At 36.6% G+C, this 20,165-nt stretch overlaps 1 protein-coding gene across 1 annotated transcript in view; it reads right to left on the reverse strand.

The window, feature by feature from the left end:
* Positions 1 to 20,165, reverse strand: part of LOC149540096 (uncharacterized) — a 96,115-nt gene that overhangs the window by 17,866 nt on the left and 58,084 nt on the right. The window contains exon 2 of the mRNA XM_089801293.1: positions 19,846 to 20,115. Coding sequence (XP_089657419.1) covers positions 19,846 to 20,115 — 270 coding nt within the window. The remainder of the gene's footprint in view (positions 1 to 19,845; positions 20,116 to 20,165) is intronic.

The raw sequence follows: 20,165 nt of genomic DNA on the forward strand, positions 1-20,165 counted from the left end.
ACATCTCGTCTTCCAGCTACAGCTTCACTTGACTTGGGAGATAGACTTGAGGACTTACATCTTCTCATTGATGATGATTCTTCTATAGTTGTTGCAAGGGCTCACTCTGACCCTCATGTCCATTCTCTACATGATCAATCTGCACAAGTTGACATGATTATGGATCCTTATGAACAACAATTAGTGGAGGTCTCTTTGTCAGTAGAGGAGACAGATGGTTCAGTGGAACAGGTTCAGCAAACATCGTTGCCAGATCTGCATTCATTCTTTTCAACACAGTTGGAAGGGGTGAACATCAGCATCAGTACAGGGATACTTGAGCAGGTTTCCGGACTAGCACACATCTTCAGGACTGTACCTTTGCCATTGTTTCTTCCTAAGGGGAGGAACACCATTCTGCATTCTTGGACCAGCTTCTTCATCGGAGCAGCTTTCACTTGTTGGCATTCTTCTTTTGGGGGGAGAGCCTATTCTGTCTCTCTTCCTTCTCTTATTCTCTTTTGTATATACTGGATGTATGTCGTAATGGGGGGGTCTTGATTACTCCATCCATCGATGCATCCTCTTTCATCTCTCTCTTTTTGGGGGAGGGTTTTTCCCATGAGGTTTTCCCTCTTTCCCCGCTTTACGAGAGATTACATTTCATTATGTACATGGGTACCTAACATGGCCTAGTAGCCGAGACCCATTCTGCATCTTCATCCTAGTTCATAAGCTTAAGGGCATTCCCCTAGTTGCACTTAAGGGGGGGTGTTGGTGTAAATAAGTATTTACTTATTACACTTACTTAAGTTTACTTAGGTAAATGCATTAGTTAATTATTTTGCATTATATTATTATTTTTATTTGTGAGACACTTAGGAGTTTGCACACCTTTTGAGTTGTCACGTAGACAACACAGGAGTACGCAACTCTATTTAAGCACATGGTGTCTACAACACTGTTTTGCGTGTCCCACCCTTGTAGGCTTATCCTCTCATCACCGCACTTACTTCCGTGCTTAGTGGAGGATAACCCATATCTGGTGGACATGTGCTTGGTTGTATGACACAACATGATGCTAACTTCTATGCATTCTAGAAGCTCGCCTGAGGCCTTTATATTCAGGCACTCCTAGTGTACTCTTATGATGAACCAATTATTGAATACATTGTTATTTTGATCATACTCTCTCTCTCTTTGGTCTACTGTGTGCTTGTGTTTGAGTTCTTAGTTCCTAGGTGAATTTTGCCCTTAGGCAAATTCTTAAATCATACTTTATATTTGCACTTTATAATATTAGAGTGACTTTATTATTATAAGTTACTTTATAACTTTATAATAACATTAAAATATTTAAATAAATCACTTAAGTCACTTGAACTTTAATATCTCTTGAAATACTTGTTTGATTGCCATGCCGTCTAAAATAGGAATCTTTCCTCATAATTCCCCATGTGACCAAATACACTTTCTAAAAATAGAAAAGGGTCCATCTCTATTACTCTTGACTTACTATACATAGTAAGTATGGCAAATGAAGTCCAAATGATATCGAATGAAGGCCAAATCCATTAATCCCTGAATGTTGAAGATGAATCAATCCTCAGAAGACCCTCTAACCATCCTCATTAGCCTATGAGGATCCCATATTAGGCTAATCCCTAAAATTCTGATGCTGGCAACAAATGGGGACATTACAATATGCGATGAACTTAGCTTCTATTTGACAATATTGTTGTGTCTTTAAATCTATTTGACGATATTATTGTGTCTTTAAGTTTAAGCTTTATTCAATAATGGGTGTAAGAAACAAGTTTTAAATCCTTCAAAATATCTAAATTTTAAGGGGTTTTTCACTTTGCCGAGTTTTTACGAAGTCTTTTTACCAAGCCTTGAATCATGTGTCGAGACAGCCTTTCCAAGTCTGAGCCGAGTCCACGTCTAGGAACTTTGGACTTTATCTTCTTGAATTTATGCTATTTCAATAAGGTATATAGTTCTAGTTATTGTTGGTGATAACTGTTACCAGTTCATAATTCTGATTTATTATGCTGCTGCCAGCGCATTTGCTCTTGCAGGCTCTCATGTTCTTCGGCCACAAATGTGGATTAACTATTAGAAGATAGTGGTTGCTATATTTTATTGAATTGGCACTTCCCAATATTGTAAACTACAATATTTGCATTACATAACTTACTTCTTTGTCATGAAAATCCTGTATAAATTGCAGATGAGATTTATGTATTTACTTTGCAATCAAATCAAAAATCCAATTGACGTTAAAAATTTATTATAGTAACTCTCTATGTTACTGGTTCAGGAAATTCAATTGACATAATTTGTATTTCTCTATGTTACCAGTTCAGTCCCTGGGGTTGGTTGTGGTCCAACCTGGATGTAGATCTTGATCCAGTCCAACCTGGGGACCATCCAAGGTCTAACCTAGCACCACGGGTCCATCAAATATGAGCCTGAGAAGAGCCACAAAATATCTGGAGGGATTTCACAGCTAGGCAAAAAAAAAATTAAAGTTTTACTTATATTTAAACTTTCAATTTCAACCAAAACCCGATAACCCTTCCCCCCCAAGCCTTACAAAGTTAATTCCAATTGTTAAAGTCATTTCTCTTGTTGTCGATGCAAAACGAAAAAATCCTTCACCCTTGGTCAACTTTCATTCTTGCTTGCCATTGCAAATAGACTTGAAGATTGATCAATAAACAATCCAAAGTAGTTGGTTCACTATTGCTATGCATTTACAAGAGCTTGGTTATTGCCAAGCAGATCATGCAAGAAGATTTCAACACAAGAGGTAGTTTTGTTTTTCAAGTTTCCATTTTTCTTTCTCAAGCCTTTTTTTCCTACATATTTGTAACAAAAGAATTCTTGTTTTGTTTTGAATTTTTCGGATAGTTTCATTCTTCTATGAATTTATAACACATACTTAATTTCTAAAATGATTGAATTGTATTTTTTTTTTTTGTTTCCATTTATTTCAATTATTCAAATGTATTGTTTACTAACTTATTATAATAGGTATTACTGAAAAAAATCAGGAGCACAGTTTGTGCACAGTAATATTACATTTTCTTCTCTTATTCCACTACCCTCATGATGCAATATTGTATTTTATCTTTGGTACATGTAAGTGGTTCGCCTTCATGGTTCTCATTTCACAACGTAGTAGTGAAGCAAATCTGTCACAAAAAATTGGCCGAGCCATGAGGAGAGTAAAAGAAAACTGGGCTCCTGAAAATATTGCAGCTTTCTGGACTTACCACCGAAAAATTGGTGACATAGACACCCCAAATGAGGAGCAAGAATTAGACTATGAATTTGATGCAAAATGGAATAAAGCGCATCTGATTGTGGATTCTTCAAATAATTTTGATGGTTAAAGCTTCAAATGACTCTAAAGACGAAGCCAATCTTTAGACAACAGGTGGAAGGAAAAGGAAAATCATTGCATCTTGAAGAGAGACCAACGGCACAACCTCTGCCAAAAATGATGGCTGCAGCCATTACAGCAATTCACAGACCACACACTAGAACACTTAAAGAGGAAATCCAATCAAGTGAAAACCCCTAAAGAACTAGATATTGAGGAAGCAGAAGCAGCCCCTCTTGAAAGGAAGTGTGGGCAAAGGAAGTTAAATGGAAACTTGGCATATATTTGAAAGGAGGAAGAGGAAGAAATCATGGTGCAAGTCCCAATACCCCTGAACCCAAGTAAGTTTTTCTCCTCCCCTTATCTCTTATAAATCTTTAATCAATCCATCTTTATCACCGCATCCACCCTCTTTGTAGTCTCCAGTTGCAGCAATATCCACAACCATACCATATGTTCCTTCTCAGTCAACCGCAACCATTGCCACCATTGCCAATATACCTTAGCTTTCTATCTAGACAATAGTTTCTATTTCTGTGCCCATTTTTACCATCTCTATATTAATTGCACATTCAATTGCTACTTCAATTGCACAAACCCCACAGTTGGCGGCGTCAATTTGTATCTCATCTGCAATTCAAGCCACCCATCTCCTGCACCCTCCACACAATTGGTAGCTCCTTTTCCCCCTTACGTAGCTCCAAAGCTTCAAAGCATTCCATCCTTTTCACCTACTACTCTGAGCCTCCCGAGAGCCAGAATTGTTGGGTTACAAGACTAGTGCCCCAGTGAAATTCTATACATTTCAGTCTTCCAGTTTGCACTCCTTTCACTGAACAACATATCCAGACTCTGAAGGAATTTGGAGTCAAGCGCAATGGAGGCTCAAGCCACAAGAGTGCAAAGAAGGAGATTAAAGGATGCCACCAAGCCAAATGTGCCTAAAATGAACTCTCTATGACAAAGCCCAATAAACTATAATGCTAACACCAATGACTCTGATAATTCAAAAGCAGGAGGGCACAATAGAAGATTACACACTTCACACAGTTGGGATCAATATGAGCTGCACCCGGTCACAAGACATGGTAGAGTTCCTAGAGGAGTCAATAGAGGGTGGTAAATCTGATTTTCCTAAAGAAGAGCTGAAAAATGGGAAAATTGAAAAGGAAGCTAGAAAATGTCAATGCTACTGTAGACAGGCTCAGGGCTTAAATAAGGGGAAAGAGATGGATATTTCTTGTTTGAAGGAGACTTGAGAGAAAACATCCACAGCCCTACAAGCAGAGAAAGAAGAAAAGGCAAAGATACAAAAAGAGATCTTGAATTCTCAAAGAAGAATCAATGCCCTTTGAACAAAAACAGAAACTGCAATCTCTCAATTGCAGATTAAAGATGAGGAATTTTGCAGCCTTCAGGAATATGGTAAGCCTTCAAAAGAGTAAGAAAGTATAGATTTCGCATTCCAAACAAGAGACCAAGAATTGGCAGAATTGGTGTAACTTCAACAATGCCTTTTAAATGATGCAGATGTTGAACTTCAGGAAGAGAGGAAAGGAGCAGCCAAATAAGAAAGGCTATAGAAAGGGTTGAAAGACGCCTAGAATTGTTAGGATGGCAAAAAGGAGAACAGAAAGTTGATAGAATCCCCAACTTAGTGCCAAAAAGTAGGAGCTGGTCGAAATCCAACAATTTGCACAACAAAAGAAAGCTCGTTGCTAGAAAAAGCTCCAAATGCTCTGAGTGTTGGCGAATACAAAGAAATGGGCAAAAGCAAACAATTGGGTCTACTTTACAGACAGTAGTCAAGAGTTGGCAAAATTGCACTGGAAATTTTCACTTTTTCCAAGAAATTTTGATCATCTACAGGAAGAGATCAAAGATAGGGGCCTGCAACTTTAGCAATGGCAAAGTAAAGTGCCAGCCCCCATTCAGAAAAATCGTTCTCTTCCCATTCGTCAACATTATGTCTCTTCCTAGGAGAAAATAAAGAATGCAATGCTATCTTTGAAATCTACCCTAAGTTTGTTGTTGACACCCAGAAATTGAGTACAAATTTTACAAGCCATCACTCCAGACGAAGCCGATACCAAGCTACTACTTGAAAAGTTGTACACAATGACACATGATATGCATGAATCTCAAACAAGAGGTCAGCTGCCAAAGAAGCCCTAAGAGGGAAAGAATGTTACCAGGCTCTTGATGCTCGAGCAACAAAAATGAAAGAATATTTTGAAAAAATTGTGCAATTAGGACTTCCTTCTCCTTTCTAACCCGATGGAAGAGTTGGAAAGCAAAATCAGATTAACAGGCACTTAAAGAAATAGTAACAAGACAATTTGATTTTCAATCTTTGAGCTTACCTCCTAATGTCGTAGAAATTGACACAATTTTGCAGCCTTTGGCAAAATTAGATTTTCATATGGAATCCGCCCCACAACACTCAACAACAATTAGATCAGGCTTTTGAAGACCTGCAGGTAGCAGTGCAGCCTTCTGATAGTGATTGGGCTCCCTTGCAGTCCGGGCTCTCACAGTTATAGCTAAGCTTACCCCTTGGATGTTCCATAGTTTTTTTTCTTTTGCCACGGAGATACTAATTTCTTCCCCTCCATAGGCAGATAAGCCATAAAGTTTTTAAGTTGTAGACCCATCTACCCCGAAAGTTGTGGAGCCAATTAACATTTCTTTTAAGGCTTCAACTTATCATTTTCTAGTTTTGTTTCAGGCCTCACAGGAGTTGTCACCCACTATCTCATCAAGCACATTTTCCATCAAAGCTCACACGTGGCATCACCACACATGCTTTCAAAACTTTGCAGATGTTTTCTCCATAGTGATGATCAGTTGTGACATCAGGCACCATTTCTGATCATGGACAACTTAATGGAGGGACTTATTTCACTATCCAAGACAATTTTGTGAGCTCTCCACATCAGCTTGTCACAACCTTTCAGCACCTTGAAATTGCGAGACACTAAGTGATGCACCCTTACAACATGTTTTCACTTTCCTTCCTTTCAACTACCCTGCACACCATAAGATTTCAAAGATTTAAACATTCTGCAGAGGATGGGTTTTTAAGGAGGTCGTGATTTTTCTTTGTCATCCTCATTGGCTGAAGACAAGTATGATATCGTGATTAGATAGTTTCCTGTTGAGGTAATGGAAACTTTCGGGTGCCAGCATTTTCGTGTGCATGTGACATAAATCATATTGAGTAAATAATGGACTGGCAAAAAGGCTGCAACTGCAACCTTAGTAGGCATAAATGTGTGATGGTGAGAATCTTTTGGTGAGGTGATCTTTTCTTGTTTTTGGCAGACTTGAGCTCTGCAGTGCGGGTTAGGATTTTTTTGATTTTATAAAAAAAAGTTTTAAGTAGCAAAATATTTTTTCAAGATCTTAGCATTGTTATTCGGCTCATAGAAGTCAACATATAATACTGTGCACTTAGCCTTTACTGTGTATGTCTTTTCTATTTCGTGGCTGTTTCATTCACTTTGGATCACATTTTGAGATGGAATTCGTTTTGCCTTATATAGGCTTTTGCAAATGTTTATGTGATTTGAAGATAATGGAATTATGTTTTACAACTCTTTTTGTAATCAATAATATTTTAATGCATTATGCCTCATAGAGATGATTTCAAATGTTCTAGCAACTTTCAATCTTGCGTATTGCCTTATTCAAATTTATTGTACTTGCATCTTTTCCCCCTTTTCTCCCCAACTAGAAATTATTGAGGAGTCGTTTCTAAAATCCTAGAGGTTTTTTAGTGGAGCACAATTAGTCCCCATCCATTAAACAACCCATTCTGCTTTCTCCTAGGTGTCAACTTTTGAATCAACGGACTCCATTATGTGTAATATCCTATAGTATTATCTTTTTCCTCATATACCAAAGCTTCATGAACTTCTTTTTGTGCATTAATGTTTATTGTTTCCAAAGATTCTAACCAAGATATAGAAGAACAATATCCAACCGATCCTATCAAAAGTATAAAAATTTGAATGCTGAACATTTTTATCCAAAGGGCTTCAAGTCTTCAAAAATTTGACTATCTATTCCCTCTATTCAATTAACCTTAATTTTCTCTGCTTGTATATAGTAGCTTTGTGAATTCCCTACAGATGATGTTACGCTTGCTGCTAGGGTTTACAAAAAATAACCATCTTTGAATACGTTCATAAAATTGAATGATTAAAATCTTCCTCAGGGCTAATATGCATCAAATTTAATACTTCCATTCATCATCTTCTTCTTCTCCTGCTCCTCTATTTTCTCCTTCTGTTATTTCTTTGGGTGCAATCTATGTAAGAAATTTTGTTCTAATTCATACAAAGAAGAAACATCATTGTGAAATAGCACGTGCAAATCTTAGCTTCGCCTTTTTCACATTTGAAAAAACTTCTTTCCATTAGTTTTTTTTTCATTGCAAATTATTTTATATTGCCACCATTCTAATGCATCAGCACTTCCATCAAAAACAGAAAACTCTATTGAAACTAGGAATTCTATTAAAAAATATTTCAACAGATCACCTTCCTATACATATCATTGACCCAATCATTGACCAAATCAATTCATGATGTTCTTGTTAGACTTTGTTCATTGATGTCAAGATAATCTTAAACTGAAAATATTAACTTGTATATGACTGCAAATGTTTACTCTAATGAAAGAAGTTACTTGTTTAAAATACCTCATGCTGGTGATATGTTTTTGTAAATAACAGTGATGGGTGATACCTTACAGTGGAAGTTGTTTCATGGTTCAGAATGCATAGATAACTACAAATACAAAACTCCAGCAATGTCATATTTATAGTATTAGTCTTGTCTTAGAAATCTGGAAACAATGATAATAGAATACATTCGGTAGTCACTTATGCACGACACTTCCTTTAGTGCTTATCTTCAGAGAATCACACGATTAATGTTTAATTGAAGTTTGTAGATAAAATACGATCATTTCATTGACGGCAGGGAGACATGACTTTTGTATCTGGACAAGAAAAAAACCCATCAGGCAGGCACGCAAGAAGATCTGATGAAGTTAGCTAGCCATGGTGGCATCCCCAAACACACCCACGCAAAAGAGTATATGATCATTGATAATAGCTCCTCTCCATCGGACAGACAAACAAAGAGGTCTCTACAGTTTTTAAATATATGTATTGCTTGTGAATGGTATTCCGGTTGATACAGTTGTTGGGCTGAATCATTCTTATATTAATATTTTGATTTGGTCAACAATACCATACGTTTGTATGGCCCATATTAATGACTGTTGGATTCAAAAAGACTCTTGCTGAAAGACATGCATGAATAACATTGGTTGAACAGAGGACGAAAGTTATAAACTGATAAGAATTGCGGTAAATATAAGGGGATGGTTATCGGGCTATATCATCAAATTGACTATAAATGGTGGTCGTTTGTCATTCCTGTGCAACATAACTATCAGTTACTGTCACTTCAATGGAGGTTAGAAGTCTTGTTTAGCAGAAGGCCACATAAGACAAACCAAAATATCTTTGAATGTTGCAATGCTTTTTAAAAGCAAAGATAAATGCTTCAGAGACAAGCCACAGCGACAAGGAGGTTGAGAATGGTTAGAAGACAGTTTGCAGTTGCTTAGAAGAGGTCGTAACTATTCTAACTATGTTAAATATTCATTGATTCAATCCGTTTGAAGATTTCTGTAAAAGCTTATTCATTTGAGTAAATGGTGGATGTGTGGTTGATGAAAACTTTTCAGAATATGTGACTATTGAATACCGTGAAAGCATACAACACAGATTTCTTGATGTAAAGGCTGGTGCTTCAAATAGTTGCAGTATACTGTGAAAAAGGTGTAACACAGAGAAGAACGGTGTTTTTTGATACTTCCAGCAAAAAGGATATAGGCTGCTGAAGAACACATTTCGGTAAGAGAGCAGTTTCATATCATCGGGTATATATTTTTATCTACCATTAATATTCTGAATTAAGAGTTTATAACAGAGACTCTACTAAAGCAAATGTGCGAGTATTCTTTTTGGAATTATTACAGTCTGCAAGAGAAATTGTGGTAGTTTTGTTCCAGATTGAAATCGGCATACTAAAGCTGTTATATCTGCTTGAATTCAGTTTACAGAAGGTTCAAATTGGTGAACTAAACAAGATTTGTATTGGTATGTCAGAACTGTAATTGACTCACAATTGTAAAAAGGAAACCTTAGAAAAGATTCATTTCATTCTTGTACTAAGTTAATTCTCTGATTGATTGATTATGTTTTTAAAAATCTGAAGTTTCAGAAGAATTGAGTAGGTGCTCACATTTGTAGGAGTTGGTGTTCTTGAACAGGAGTTTGGTGATTTCTTGAAGTTGGAGCCCTTAAAGGTTGTAATTGGATTTGAATTTGTGAGGCTGGATTAGGACAGTAGATCCTAGCAGCATAACTCACCGTGGTTTTATCTCTTTCCAGGCTTCCACGTCATATTCTTGTTTTTATTCTTTTGTCTTATGGTATGTATCTTCTATTATTTGGTTACTTTACTTCAAAATGCAGCAAGAAATGTTTGATTAAAGGAATGAATTGAATAACAGTTTTAAATTTTATCTACAACTGACTCACCCCACCTCTTAGTAGTAAATATGTGTTCTACAGTTCTTGGCCTCAAATCCAAAAATATATATGATAGACCCAAAATAAATCTTGAGGAGCTTTTCTGGAATGTAAAAAAATTACACAAGTTCCATTATTTGCAATCTAAAGAGAAAGTTTATGGAAAATCATACAATCGCATTGACTCAATATCAAAGATCAAAAATTGAAGTTTGCTCTAAACTTCTCATCCTCCAACTATAATTAGCAGCTGAAATTAAGGTTTCATTCTAGTTACCAACGACACAGGGTGTACTCAAGGGTTACCATTACCACTGAATGCAGACATAGAGCAACTTTATCAGCAAAAAGGGCCACTATTTCCAGCAACAGGAAACAAGGGCTTTGGGGTCTATGAGAGTTTTGGAGCTTTTGTCAGCCCTAGTCAGTGGCAAGGTGAGCCTTTAATGTTTTTCCTTCTCTTTTTATATTCCTCACATTTGTCTCATCTGCACTTTTCAAGGCAAGACACTGCCGCAGTCCCCCTTTGGAGAGACCTCAAAGAGATTGGTCCAATTGTGCAACAAGAGTAAACACAACATAAACAAGTATTTGGTGAGAACCAAGCAAGATCAGCATTCATTCACAGAAAATCAGATGTATAAAGGTTCGGCAATTGGCCGTCTTGCATGCCAGGCTCATACATGCCTGCTTGCTTACAATCTTTGGTCAGAGACCTTAGATCCAATCTAAAGATATGTATCTTCTAAATCATGAACTCACTGCCTAAGAGATACATCATGTTACAATATAGGCACCCTAACACACAAGTCGGCCTCAAGATCCAAAACAATCCCCAAGAGCAGAAAATATATTACAACAAATATGTATAGTACCAAATCATAAGGAATGAGTGACATGACACGTTTGAAAGCTCTTGGTTCCAGATTTAGTTCCTCACGTGATCCAAAAATATAATTGCATGCGCCATTGAAGACCCACAATTGTAGATTTCCATCGCAAGATTGAAATCCACCAACAGTCATGAAAACTAGCAAGAACACGCTACCCAAGAGAGAATGAATCACGACTTGATAACAAGATCCAAACGAACAGCTAACCTAGGAATAGGAACTAGACTAGGCCTACATCATACTCTGAGCATAGCAAATTTTGACTCAAAAAAACAAGGATCGTTGAAACAATCAACGGACTGAAAAGCTAGCAAAACTATCAATATTGTAAACAAAATATTTTTGGTTAATTCAAGATTGTTATGAACCCAAGATGCTCCTACATCAGCCATATAATACTATAATGTTTACCTTTGCATCCATATCAAAAATTGATACAGTGCACAAGAAGAAAACCAGCAGCGATACAATATTTTAAACATTACGGAGCCCAACCTTGTTGAGATAGATAAAAACCTTTCGATAGTATTGTTATCTCCAAAATCTGCACCCTGAAAATTTGCCTTAAGTTCTAAAACTCGCAGCGATTTTGGAGAAACATGGGATCAGCCAAAAGTTGTGGGTAACTTATAACTTGGCTGAACCTCCGAATTCTAGGCCAGTTCCTGTATAATATATCTTATACCTTACTTGTACTAATAGAAAAGTGAAAAATTTAGATGGAAAAGGGGAAAACAGACAACCTTAACACGAAAAACTTAAAGAAATAATGTGATACACCAGATTAATAACACAAAGCGCTGCTATACTCGAGACACAATGAAAGCTTGACAAGACAATCACAAGAAACCCCTGCTTGAAAATCCGCTAATTCATATCAATAATTTAAGAGAAGGTTTATGAACTTGAAAATATACGAAAGGAAATTAATCACAATCGTATATATCAATAATGGAAACACAACACAAAACCTATGAACAGCTATTTAGATAAAGAAGATACAAGATAAGACATAACTCAGAAAGGTTTATCATTAAAAAACAATTTGAATAACATCAATCACCTTAACGCATACAACTAAATCTGTCAACTCCAAAACTGGTTCCAATGAAAACTTTATTTCAATCAAAGGCCCTAAAAACAGTACATCTGCATAATGGATCAAAAAAATCAAGAAAAGGCGCTAAGGACAAAATCACATAAGCATTCTCTCTCAAAATCCGAACCCCTTCCTCAAAAATAAGAGGAGTATATAACAACAATAGTAACTGCCTCAAAACAGGAAAACTGGGTCGTAATAATGAGTTAACTCATTATTAAGAACTTCTAAAACCTCCAAAAACATGCTCAAAATATCTCGAACCATGGTTCTACCATCCATGCATAAGAAAAGTCTAAAAAAGTCCCCCAAATTGCCACAAATCACTCCATAATGCATTCTAAAGTTTTCAATCTGAACTGTGCCTCTAAAAATATCAACTAAAGTTGCCCCTTGAAATTTGGCATTTAAAAAAAAATACCAACTCCTCCTTTAACTCGCTTTGACTCTCGACTTATTATTATTTTTCTTAATTGCACGAATGTTATTATTTTAATAATTGATTTATAGAATATCAATTATAAAATAATAATTATAATTTTTTAATACTTATGCAATTAAGAAAAATAAAATAAAAGAAACTTAAGCATAAGTCTTTCCCTTTTTACTTGCATTATTTTTCAAATTGCATTAAAAAACTATTATAACCTTTAAGTTGATCATAAATCAACTAAAGAATAATAATGTCTTAAGCAATGTGCATGCAATTTTTTTTAAAAATAATAACACATTATGCAAATGCGTTATAACACGTGTATGCAAATAAAAATATCCAATTTTCTTCAGCATGCAATCGGACCCGAAATTTCTATTCAAAACAATTTAAGTTTTGATAAAAAAGGAAAGGCATGAGTTATTTTGTCATTCGGTTTTTCTTTTTTTTCTGAAAGCAAGAGTAACCAAACACAATAGGGTTATGGTGAAACCCTAGCCGACTGAAACATTTAGGCCCTGCGTTTTTGCTCTATCAGATGCCATTTTTGGTGAATGATGCCCTCGATAGATGACTTGAGAAGCTCCTTAGACTGTTGGCATGGAAAAAAAAATGGTTCTCTTGGCTGCTGACTGGTGTCTACCTCAGACCTAAGCATTGGAGTCGTTGTTTACAACTGAAATGGCATTTTTTTCTTGGTGACGTCTCTCCTCTTGCTGAGTCTTGAAGCTCCTTCGCTTCTCTTGCTGTTAAAACTAGTCACATACTCACGGGCTGCCGCTTCTTTTCCTCTATGTTGGGTTTACATCGTTTTGCTTATATTTGCAGGAAACAACAGTGATATGAGATATAGAGGCCTTTCCTTTGAGCGGACTGTTCAGATGACATTTAAAAGCTGAAAATGCTTTTCCCTTTTGTGGGTCTTTCTCTGGACGCTGCTAACCTCATCTCATGCATTTGAAAACAAGAAACGTGGCCGGCTGTAAGTACTTTTTTCCCATTTATTTCTTTTGATTTTCCTTACTTTATGGGTAGTAAAAAAAAAACATATGCTGAGTCTTGATTACAGCTGGTTATTTTCTTTTAGTTTACTTCTCACTGTGGTAGTTTTCCTCTTCCTTTGAAAGTACCATAAGGGTTTACTTATGCCATAATTTTCCTCCATACTTTTTTGTTTTGACAGCATATTTGTAATATACCTCAGATTTGTGATTCTATTGTGAGGATTTTCTGCTTCAAACTGTAATAACCGCGATATTCCATATGTCTTGGCTTCATGTTGGGTTGCTGTATGAACTGGTATATAACAAAATTGATGAGGGTTTTTTGATGAAAGTCATACCAGATTTTTCTTTATTGGTTCCTACTTTCATTGCTGAAAGTTGTATATAAACATATGGCTACCATATTTTTTAATGTATCTATAATAGATTCATGATATGTGAGAATCTTTGTTGACAGTATCTGGTTAAACTCTTAGAAACTGTGATTTCCTTACTGAAAACAATACCAGATTTCTTGTGTAATGGTTCCTGCTGTGCGTGAAAAATAAACACCATATCCATTGATGTATTTGCCAAATATTCATGAAGCTCTATACTGATTATATTTGTTTAAACTACTAGAGACTGTTTTCCTTTGCTGATAATAATCGTTCATACCAGATTTGATGTTTTCTCTCTTTGCTATATATGAATTTTTTACACCATAAAGGATTTTAGTAGAGATTCTGAGCATCACATTGCATCAATGGTACGTTGTTGTAACGTACTTCTCCTTTTTCCTTTCTGATATTATATGGCATTCTTTTTATTATTCAGACCTGCGATTTCATGAGAGTTGTTGAATGCTGAAAATTGTAACACTTGCCACATTTATCTCTGTTCTGAACGTTGTGCCTTTACTGGTGGTGTTGTAAGTTTATGTGTATTATCTTGCTTCTGTTTGCATTCTGACCTGTATGATACATTCTTTTCACTGACTGAAAATGGTTATCTTTTGTTTTCCTTTGAAAAGCTCCTGTTGTAGCTTTCATTCTTGCTATATGAGCGAAACAAAAGGTTTCAAAACTTTGAAAGTTCGTCCCTTTAATGTTTCATTTGCTGTTATTTGTATGCATACCAATTCCATCTGCTACGCCTATCCTCTCTATCTGCTAATGTATGCCTGTATTCCACTGAGATGAATAGCGTGTAGGATGATGAATGCGAGATTTAGTGAGTTACCAGCATTGCTTAGATCCATTGGAGCTAACTCATTTTTCTTTTATGAACGCAGGGATTGGAAGTACGGGAAGGGCGAGATCCGGAACAGCAAGACGGTGGATGCAGATGGACGCCACTTCACCAGTCGTTACAGGCAATGACTGGTGCCCATGACCTTTTTCTCGCTTTTCTCCTCTTTTACGTTATTGATTTCAGTATAGTATAGGTGTATATCAGTAAGTAGGGACTACTCTCACAGTCAGATGTGTGGGAGAAATTTACTTTCAGCATTTTATCTCTCCATCATGATTTGTTCCATCATACAAACATTGTATATTACTTCAAAACGAATAAAAATACTTTTCCTTGATGCATTTCTGAAAATTACTTGAAAGTAATAAGCATGTATTTTCGTTCATTTGAACATGTATGAAAAATGAACAACAAGTATACCATTGACCCAAATTGAAGAAGTCCCTTTTCACCACCAAAAACAATATTTTTCATCTGAATGATGGGGAAAGGGTTGGATTCAACTGGAATCTTCAAACCCAGCTAATAGGCCCAATGGTAAGCCTTCTACATCAGCAGGGTTGGAATCAAACTACAAGTGGGCCTTTAGTGCCTCAATATTTGACAACTTTAGAAAGTCTAACAGAGGCTTGGGAATCTGTTATGACAGATTTTCTCAAACACGCAAGTAGCACAAGTGAGAGACTGATACTAGTAAACGCGAAATAGTACAAAGGTATTCTAAGACACAGAGAAAACCCAAAGTTTAAGCAAACAAGCAATGATTTTACCAAGAATTAATGGTATTTCGGACAAGAGCTACCAATCAAGTGAGTCAAAAAACACAAAAAGAGAGAAAATGAAGCATTACAAGTACAAGTGGAAACAAATAAGAAGAACAAGTCAAATTTGAATCATTTAAATCAACTAGAAATAGGTGTAGCGAACAAAGGTGATAGTGGGGAAGAGAAACAAAACAATAAAATCTATTATAGTCCAACTAGAACACTGCTTTTGTGGTCTTTGGAGCCAAACGTGGAGGAGCTTATTGAGTTAAAAAGAGAGGATGAAACTATGGAGACAAGGAATTGGGAAGAAGAGAACAAAGTATATAAAGCCATGGAGTACACACAAAATAGAAAGAGAAAACAACAAATCTTCAACATGTAGATCTAACAAGGAGTAAAGGAAAAGAAGTGGTGAAAAAAGAGGACACCATACAACTGAAAGAGATCTAATCAGCTTTGGAACACATAAAATCTAAAGCAACACAACTAAAGGATTGGATAGTGGAAGCCAAATCTTGGCCACAGGTGATCAACTGATGCAAAGGCCAAGATTGATTAAGGTTTTCTCAAGGCTTTCACTTAACTTGGCACCAAACCTATGGCCCAACGCCTTAACCCTCTCTAGGGTTTTCTCAAGGACTCACCCTAGACTCTCTCCTCTTAGATCACTCACTTAGGTAATCCTAAATTGCGCTCCAATGGAGACACTTCTTACACCAACTACCCTCAAGACCAGCCTACTCAACCTCAAGCCCTAGCATAAGATCTTTTCATCACACTTCTTCTTGATCACTTAGAGTAGTCTCCAATGTCCTCTAACATCCACACAGCATCCTCCTTCAATTTTGTTAGGGTTCACAATGCCTATCACAAAGTACTGGTAGACGGCCTACTAGGAGGCCTAATAAAATTAGGCCTTTGTTTCTGGTTTTCCGAGTTTACTCCCAATTTCTCCAAACAAGAATATGATCTATTGACCATTCCATATACCCATTTGGATTCCTCACAAAATACTGCAATTTCCGAATTGGGTTCCTCCTCTAACCTACGTTTCCACAAAACCCTCAATCTAAGCCTATTAAGTACTTAGACTGGTTCATTCCCCAAATCTGCATCAAATGTTTTCCTCTACCAAACAAACACTTCAAACACCTCTGTGACACCTATTAGGAATATCATAAAAAAATATTGAGTACCCAATCACTTGTTTCAATCTGTTACACATGTAATTGCACTTGGCCCAAGCTTGTTACATGGAGATGCCAAGCGCTTGTTGCCAAAAATCTGCCATTATTGGGTACCCAATGCCTTAACCTCTCTAGGGTTTTCTCAAAGACTTGCCCTAGTCTCTCTCCTCTTAGACTACTCACTTAGGTAATCCTAAATCTCCCTCCAAAGGAGACACGCGTCTTACACCAACTACCCTCAAGACCAACCTACTCAACCTCAAGCCCTAGCATAACATGATCTTTTCATCACACTCCTTGATTACTTAGAGTAGTCTTTGATGTCCTCTAACATCCACAACATCTTCCTTCGATTATGTTAGGGTTCACAAAGCCTAACACAAAGTATTGGGAGACACCCTACTACGAGACCTAGTAGAATTAGGCCTTTGTTTTTGGTTTTTCAAGTCTTAATCCCAATTTCTCCAAACGAGAATATGATCTAATGACCATTCCAGATACCCATTTGAATTCCTCACAAAATATTGCAATTTCCCAATTGGGTTACTCCTCTAAGCTACCTTTCCACAAAACCCTCAATCTAAGCCTATTAAGTACTTAGATTGGCTCATTCCCCAAATCTTGCATATGTTTTCCTCGACCAAACCAACACATGAGACACCTATATAACACCTATTAGGAATATCACAACACATAATTGGGTACCCAATCATTTGTTTCAATCTGTTGCACATCTGATTGCACTTGGCCCGGGCTCATCACATAGAGATGCCAAGCCAAGGGCTTGTGCCAAAATTCACCATTTGATCAGACTACCTTGCAACCACTTGAATCTTATGGTATACATGTAGGCCTAACATTTCCCGGAGATTTGGCAAAAACCAATAGTGAAATGTCAGGCAAATCCCATTATTGTTCAGGACCTAGGGTTTTAGTGCAGTTTCAGACCAGTTTGCAATCAGATAATTGGATCTTCCTTCCTACTTCACCAAATGACCTCCAACTTGAACCAAAACAAAGTTTAACTCACCTCTCTACATTATCATGAACTTTCCATATATCCAATTCAATGCAAAATGAACGCATTAAACACAGAAAAAACATAGGGAAATGCCACAAAACAGTCCTCAAACTTTATTGCTCTTCCAAAACTGCAACAGTATTGCTTCATATAACTTGATTTGACCATATAGGCCTTCTCCTACCTGTCTAACCATATTCCAATTGACCATACCAGAAATTTGAAACATACGGCCATTGAAATGCATCTTTTCGATGTTTCACAGTTTGCAATTTGGCAGCCTTGTGAAATAGCAGAAGTTTCACTATTTCATAAGTTGCCTATGTCCCTACTTGCAAAATGGCGATTACACACACTACTAGACCAAAAGACTCATATTAGGAGACCTTAATGCAAACAATTGGCTTATTGACCCTTATTACAAGAATGGAGATCCTAGAGGACCACCCTATGACAAAATGAAAACATCCAAGGCCTTATGAGGTCCTTGGTTACATCCGTTAGGTGCTCTGTACCATAAACGGCTCAGCAAACAAACGAAAGGGAATTATTGAACAACAAATCAAAAATTAAATAAGGGAAGAATGGGACAAAAGGGGCAAGGCTGCAAATACCATTATAAAAGGGCTAAAAGACTTTGGAAAAAGAGAGAGAGCCAATATTCTTACAAGGGACTTACTCAGAGATAAGCTGAAGTGGACAGGTGGTATTCAACAAGAAAACAAGATAGGTAAGAGGTTGGATGGAGGAAAGGATAGGCAGCTAAGAGTTATCTTGAGAAACCTAGAAGATAAGAATATTATCATCAAAAACATAGGGCCACCCAAAGGAACACAGTTCTATCTAAATGAAGATCTAACTTTTGCTCAACAAGAGAAGCAAAGGAAGGAATGGGTAAAAATAAAAGCAGCAAGAAATGAGTTAAAGTGGGCATGGCTAAAAAGTGAGAAATCTCAAATCAATGAGCATTTCTCAAAAAAAAATAGCAAACAGGAACCCCACAGGATCGCTTGAGTGTAGTAAGTTTGAAATATAAAGGCTATCCATGGAGAAGAGGTCTTAGGTTGGGACCCACAACATAAGGGTTAGATATTATTATTCTTGTTAAGACAAGTGTGAATGAGACTGAATGGCACTTTGTCATTGAGTGGACAACATATGATGACATCCAGGCCAAATATGAGTTGTTGCAAAGAAGGACAGCATGCACAGTTTATTCGGGGATCATAAGATCAGCCTAACTGCTAGTTTGATTGTCGAGATTCATACCAAGAGGTAAAACATAAAAGGAATTTGGAGTTAGCTTCAGGTTGTGATTCTGTGCTCCCTTACACTGTTTGGTCTCATGGATGTCATTAAATTCTACATTCATTCAATCCTCACCTTTCCCAAATAGTAGCTCTAGTACCAATTGATAAGAACCACATAATCATGGAAAAAAAACAATATTAAAGATACGTCTTTCTCCACACAAGATATTCATGGGCTATGATGCCATAATATCCAATATATATAGAAAGAGAATAAACCCTTAGGGTATTGAAACACCATATAATACTCCTTATAGAAGAAGCCACTCCTAATTATATCTCCACGATATCTCAAAAACATACATACTCTTCACATATCTCTACAATGGTATCCACCTCCTTTATATAAACCTCCTCATAATAACATAATGGCGGGGCAAACCACTAAACTCATGTAGGCCTCCTTATTACCTTGTATAGCTCCTGACACACTATAACTCAAGAAATGTGCCACACTCTGGCATCTGTATCCACCTATATACATCACAATATCATATACCTAGGTCCATAGCAATATTTTATTACTAATTAATTTTATCACTTTCAAGACTCAAGATATAAAATGACCTGAGATCGTGAAAAAAAAAACATACTGCTTGTTTGCTAAGCAATATTTGTTGAATGCCATCCAATGAAAAGTGTGCGCTAAAAACCTCTAAACAAAGTTTGATGAAGCAGTAACAATAAGCTAACTAGAAGACAGAACTTCAGCTAGAACACATATACAGTCCCTAGAACTGAAAATTAGAATTTAAATTATGTTACTTTTCATAAACAAACAGAGTGGGACAATCGGACAGCAGTATAAATACAGGAATAACATTATAAAAGTCAGTCAATCTAAGCACCCAAAAGGAGGCATCTCCTCCAAATTCAAAACAAAGAAAAATAGAGGAAGTGTGTAGCATAACTTACCCATAGTAATATCACATCCACCAAAGAATTCACCATCAATATATAGCTGAGGAAATGTGGGCCAGCTGGAGTATTCCTTTAATCCCTGGCGCAATATTTCATTTTCAAGAATATTGAATGTTTCAAATGGTACATTTAAAGATCTCAAAATCTGCACAACAGTATTTGAAAACCCACATTGGGGAAAATCTTTTGTTCCCTTCATGAAAAGGACCACTTTGTTTGATGTAATGAATTTTTCCAGACTTGCCTTCAACTCAGGTGTCAGTGCTGCATCAAAAAGCATAAACTTAGCATACAACCAGATAATTCCATTCATT

Source organism: Cupressus sempervirens, chromosome 9 (genome assembly GCF_028749045.1).
Source record: "Cupressus sempervirens isolate cs-2001-9-10 chromosome 9, ASM2874904v1, whole genome shotgun sequence".
NCBI classification, from domain to species: Eukaryota; Viridiplantae; Streptophyta; class Pinopsida; order Cupressales; family Cupressaceae; genus Cupressus; species Cupressus sempervirens.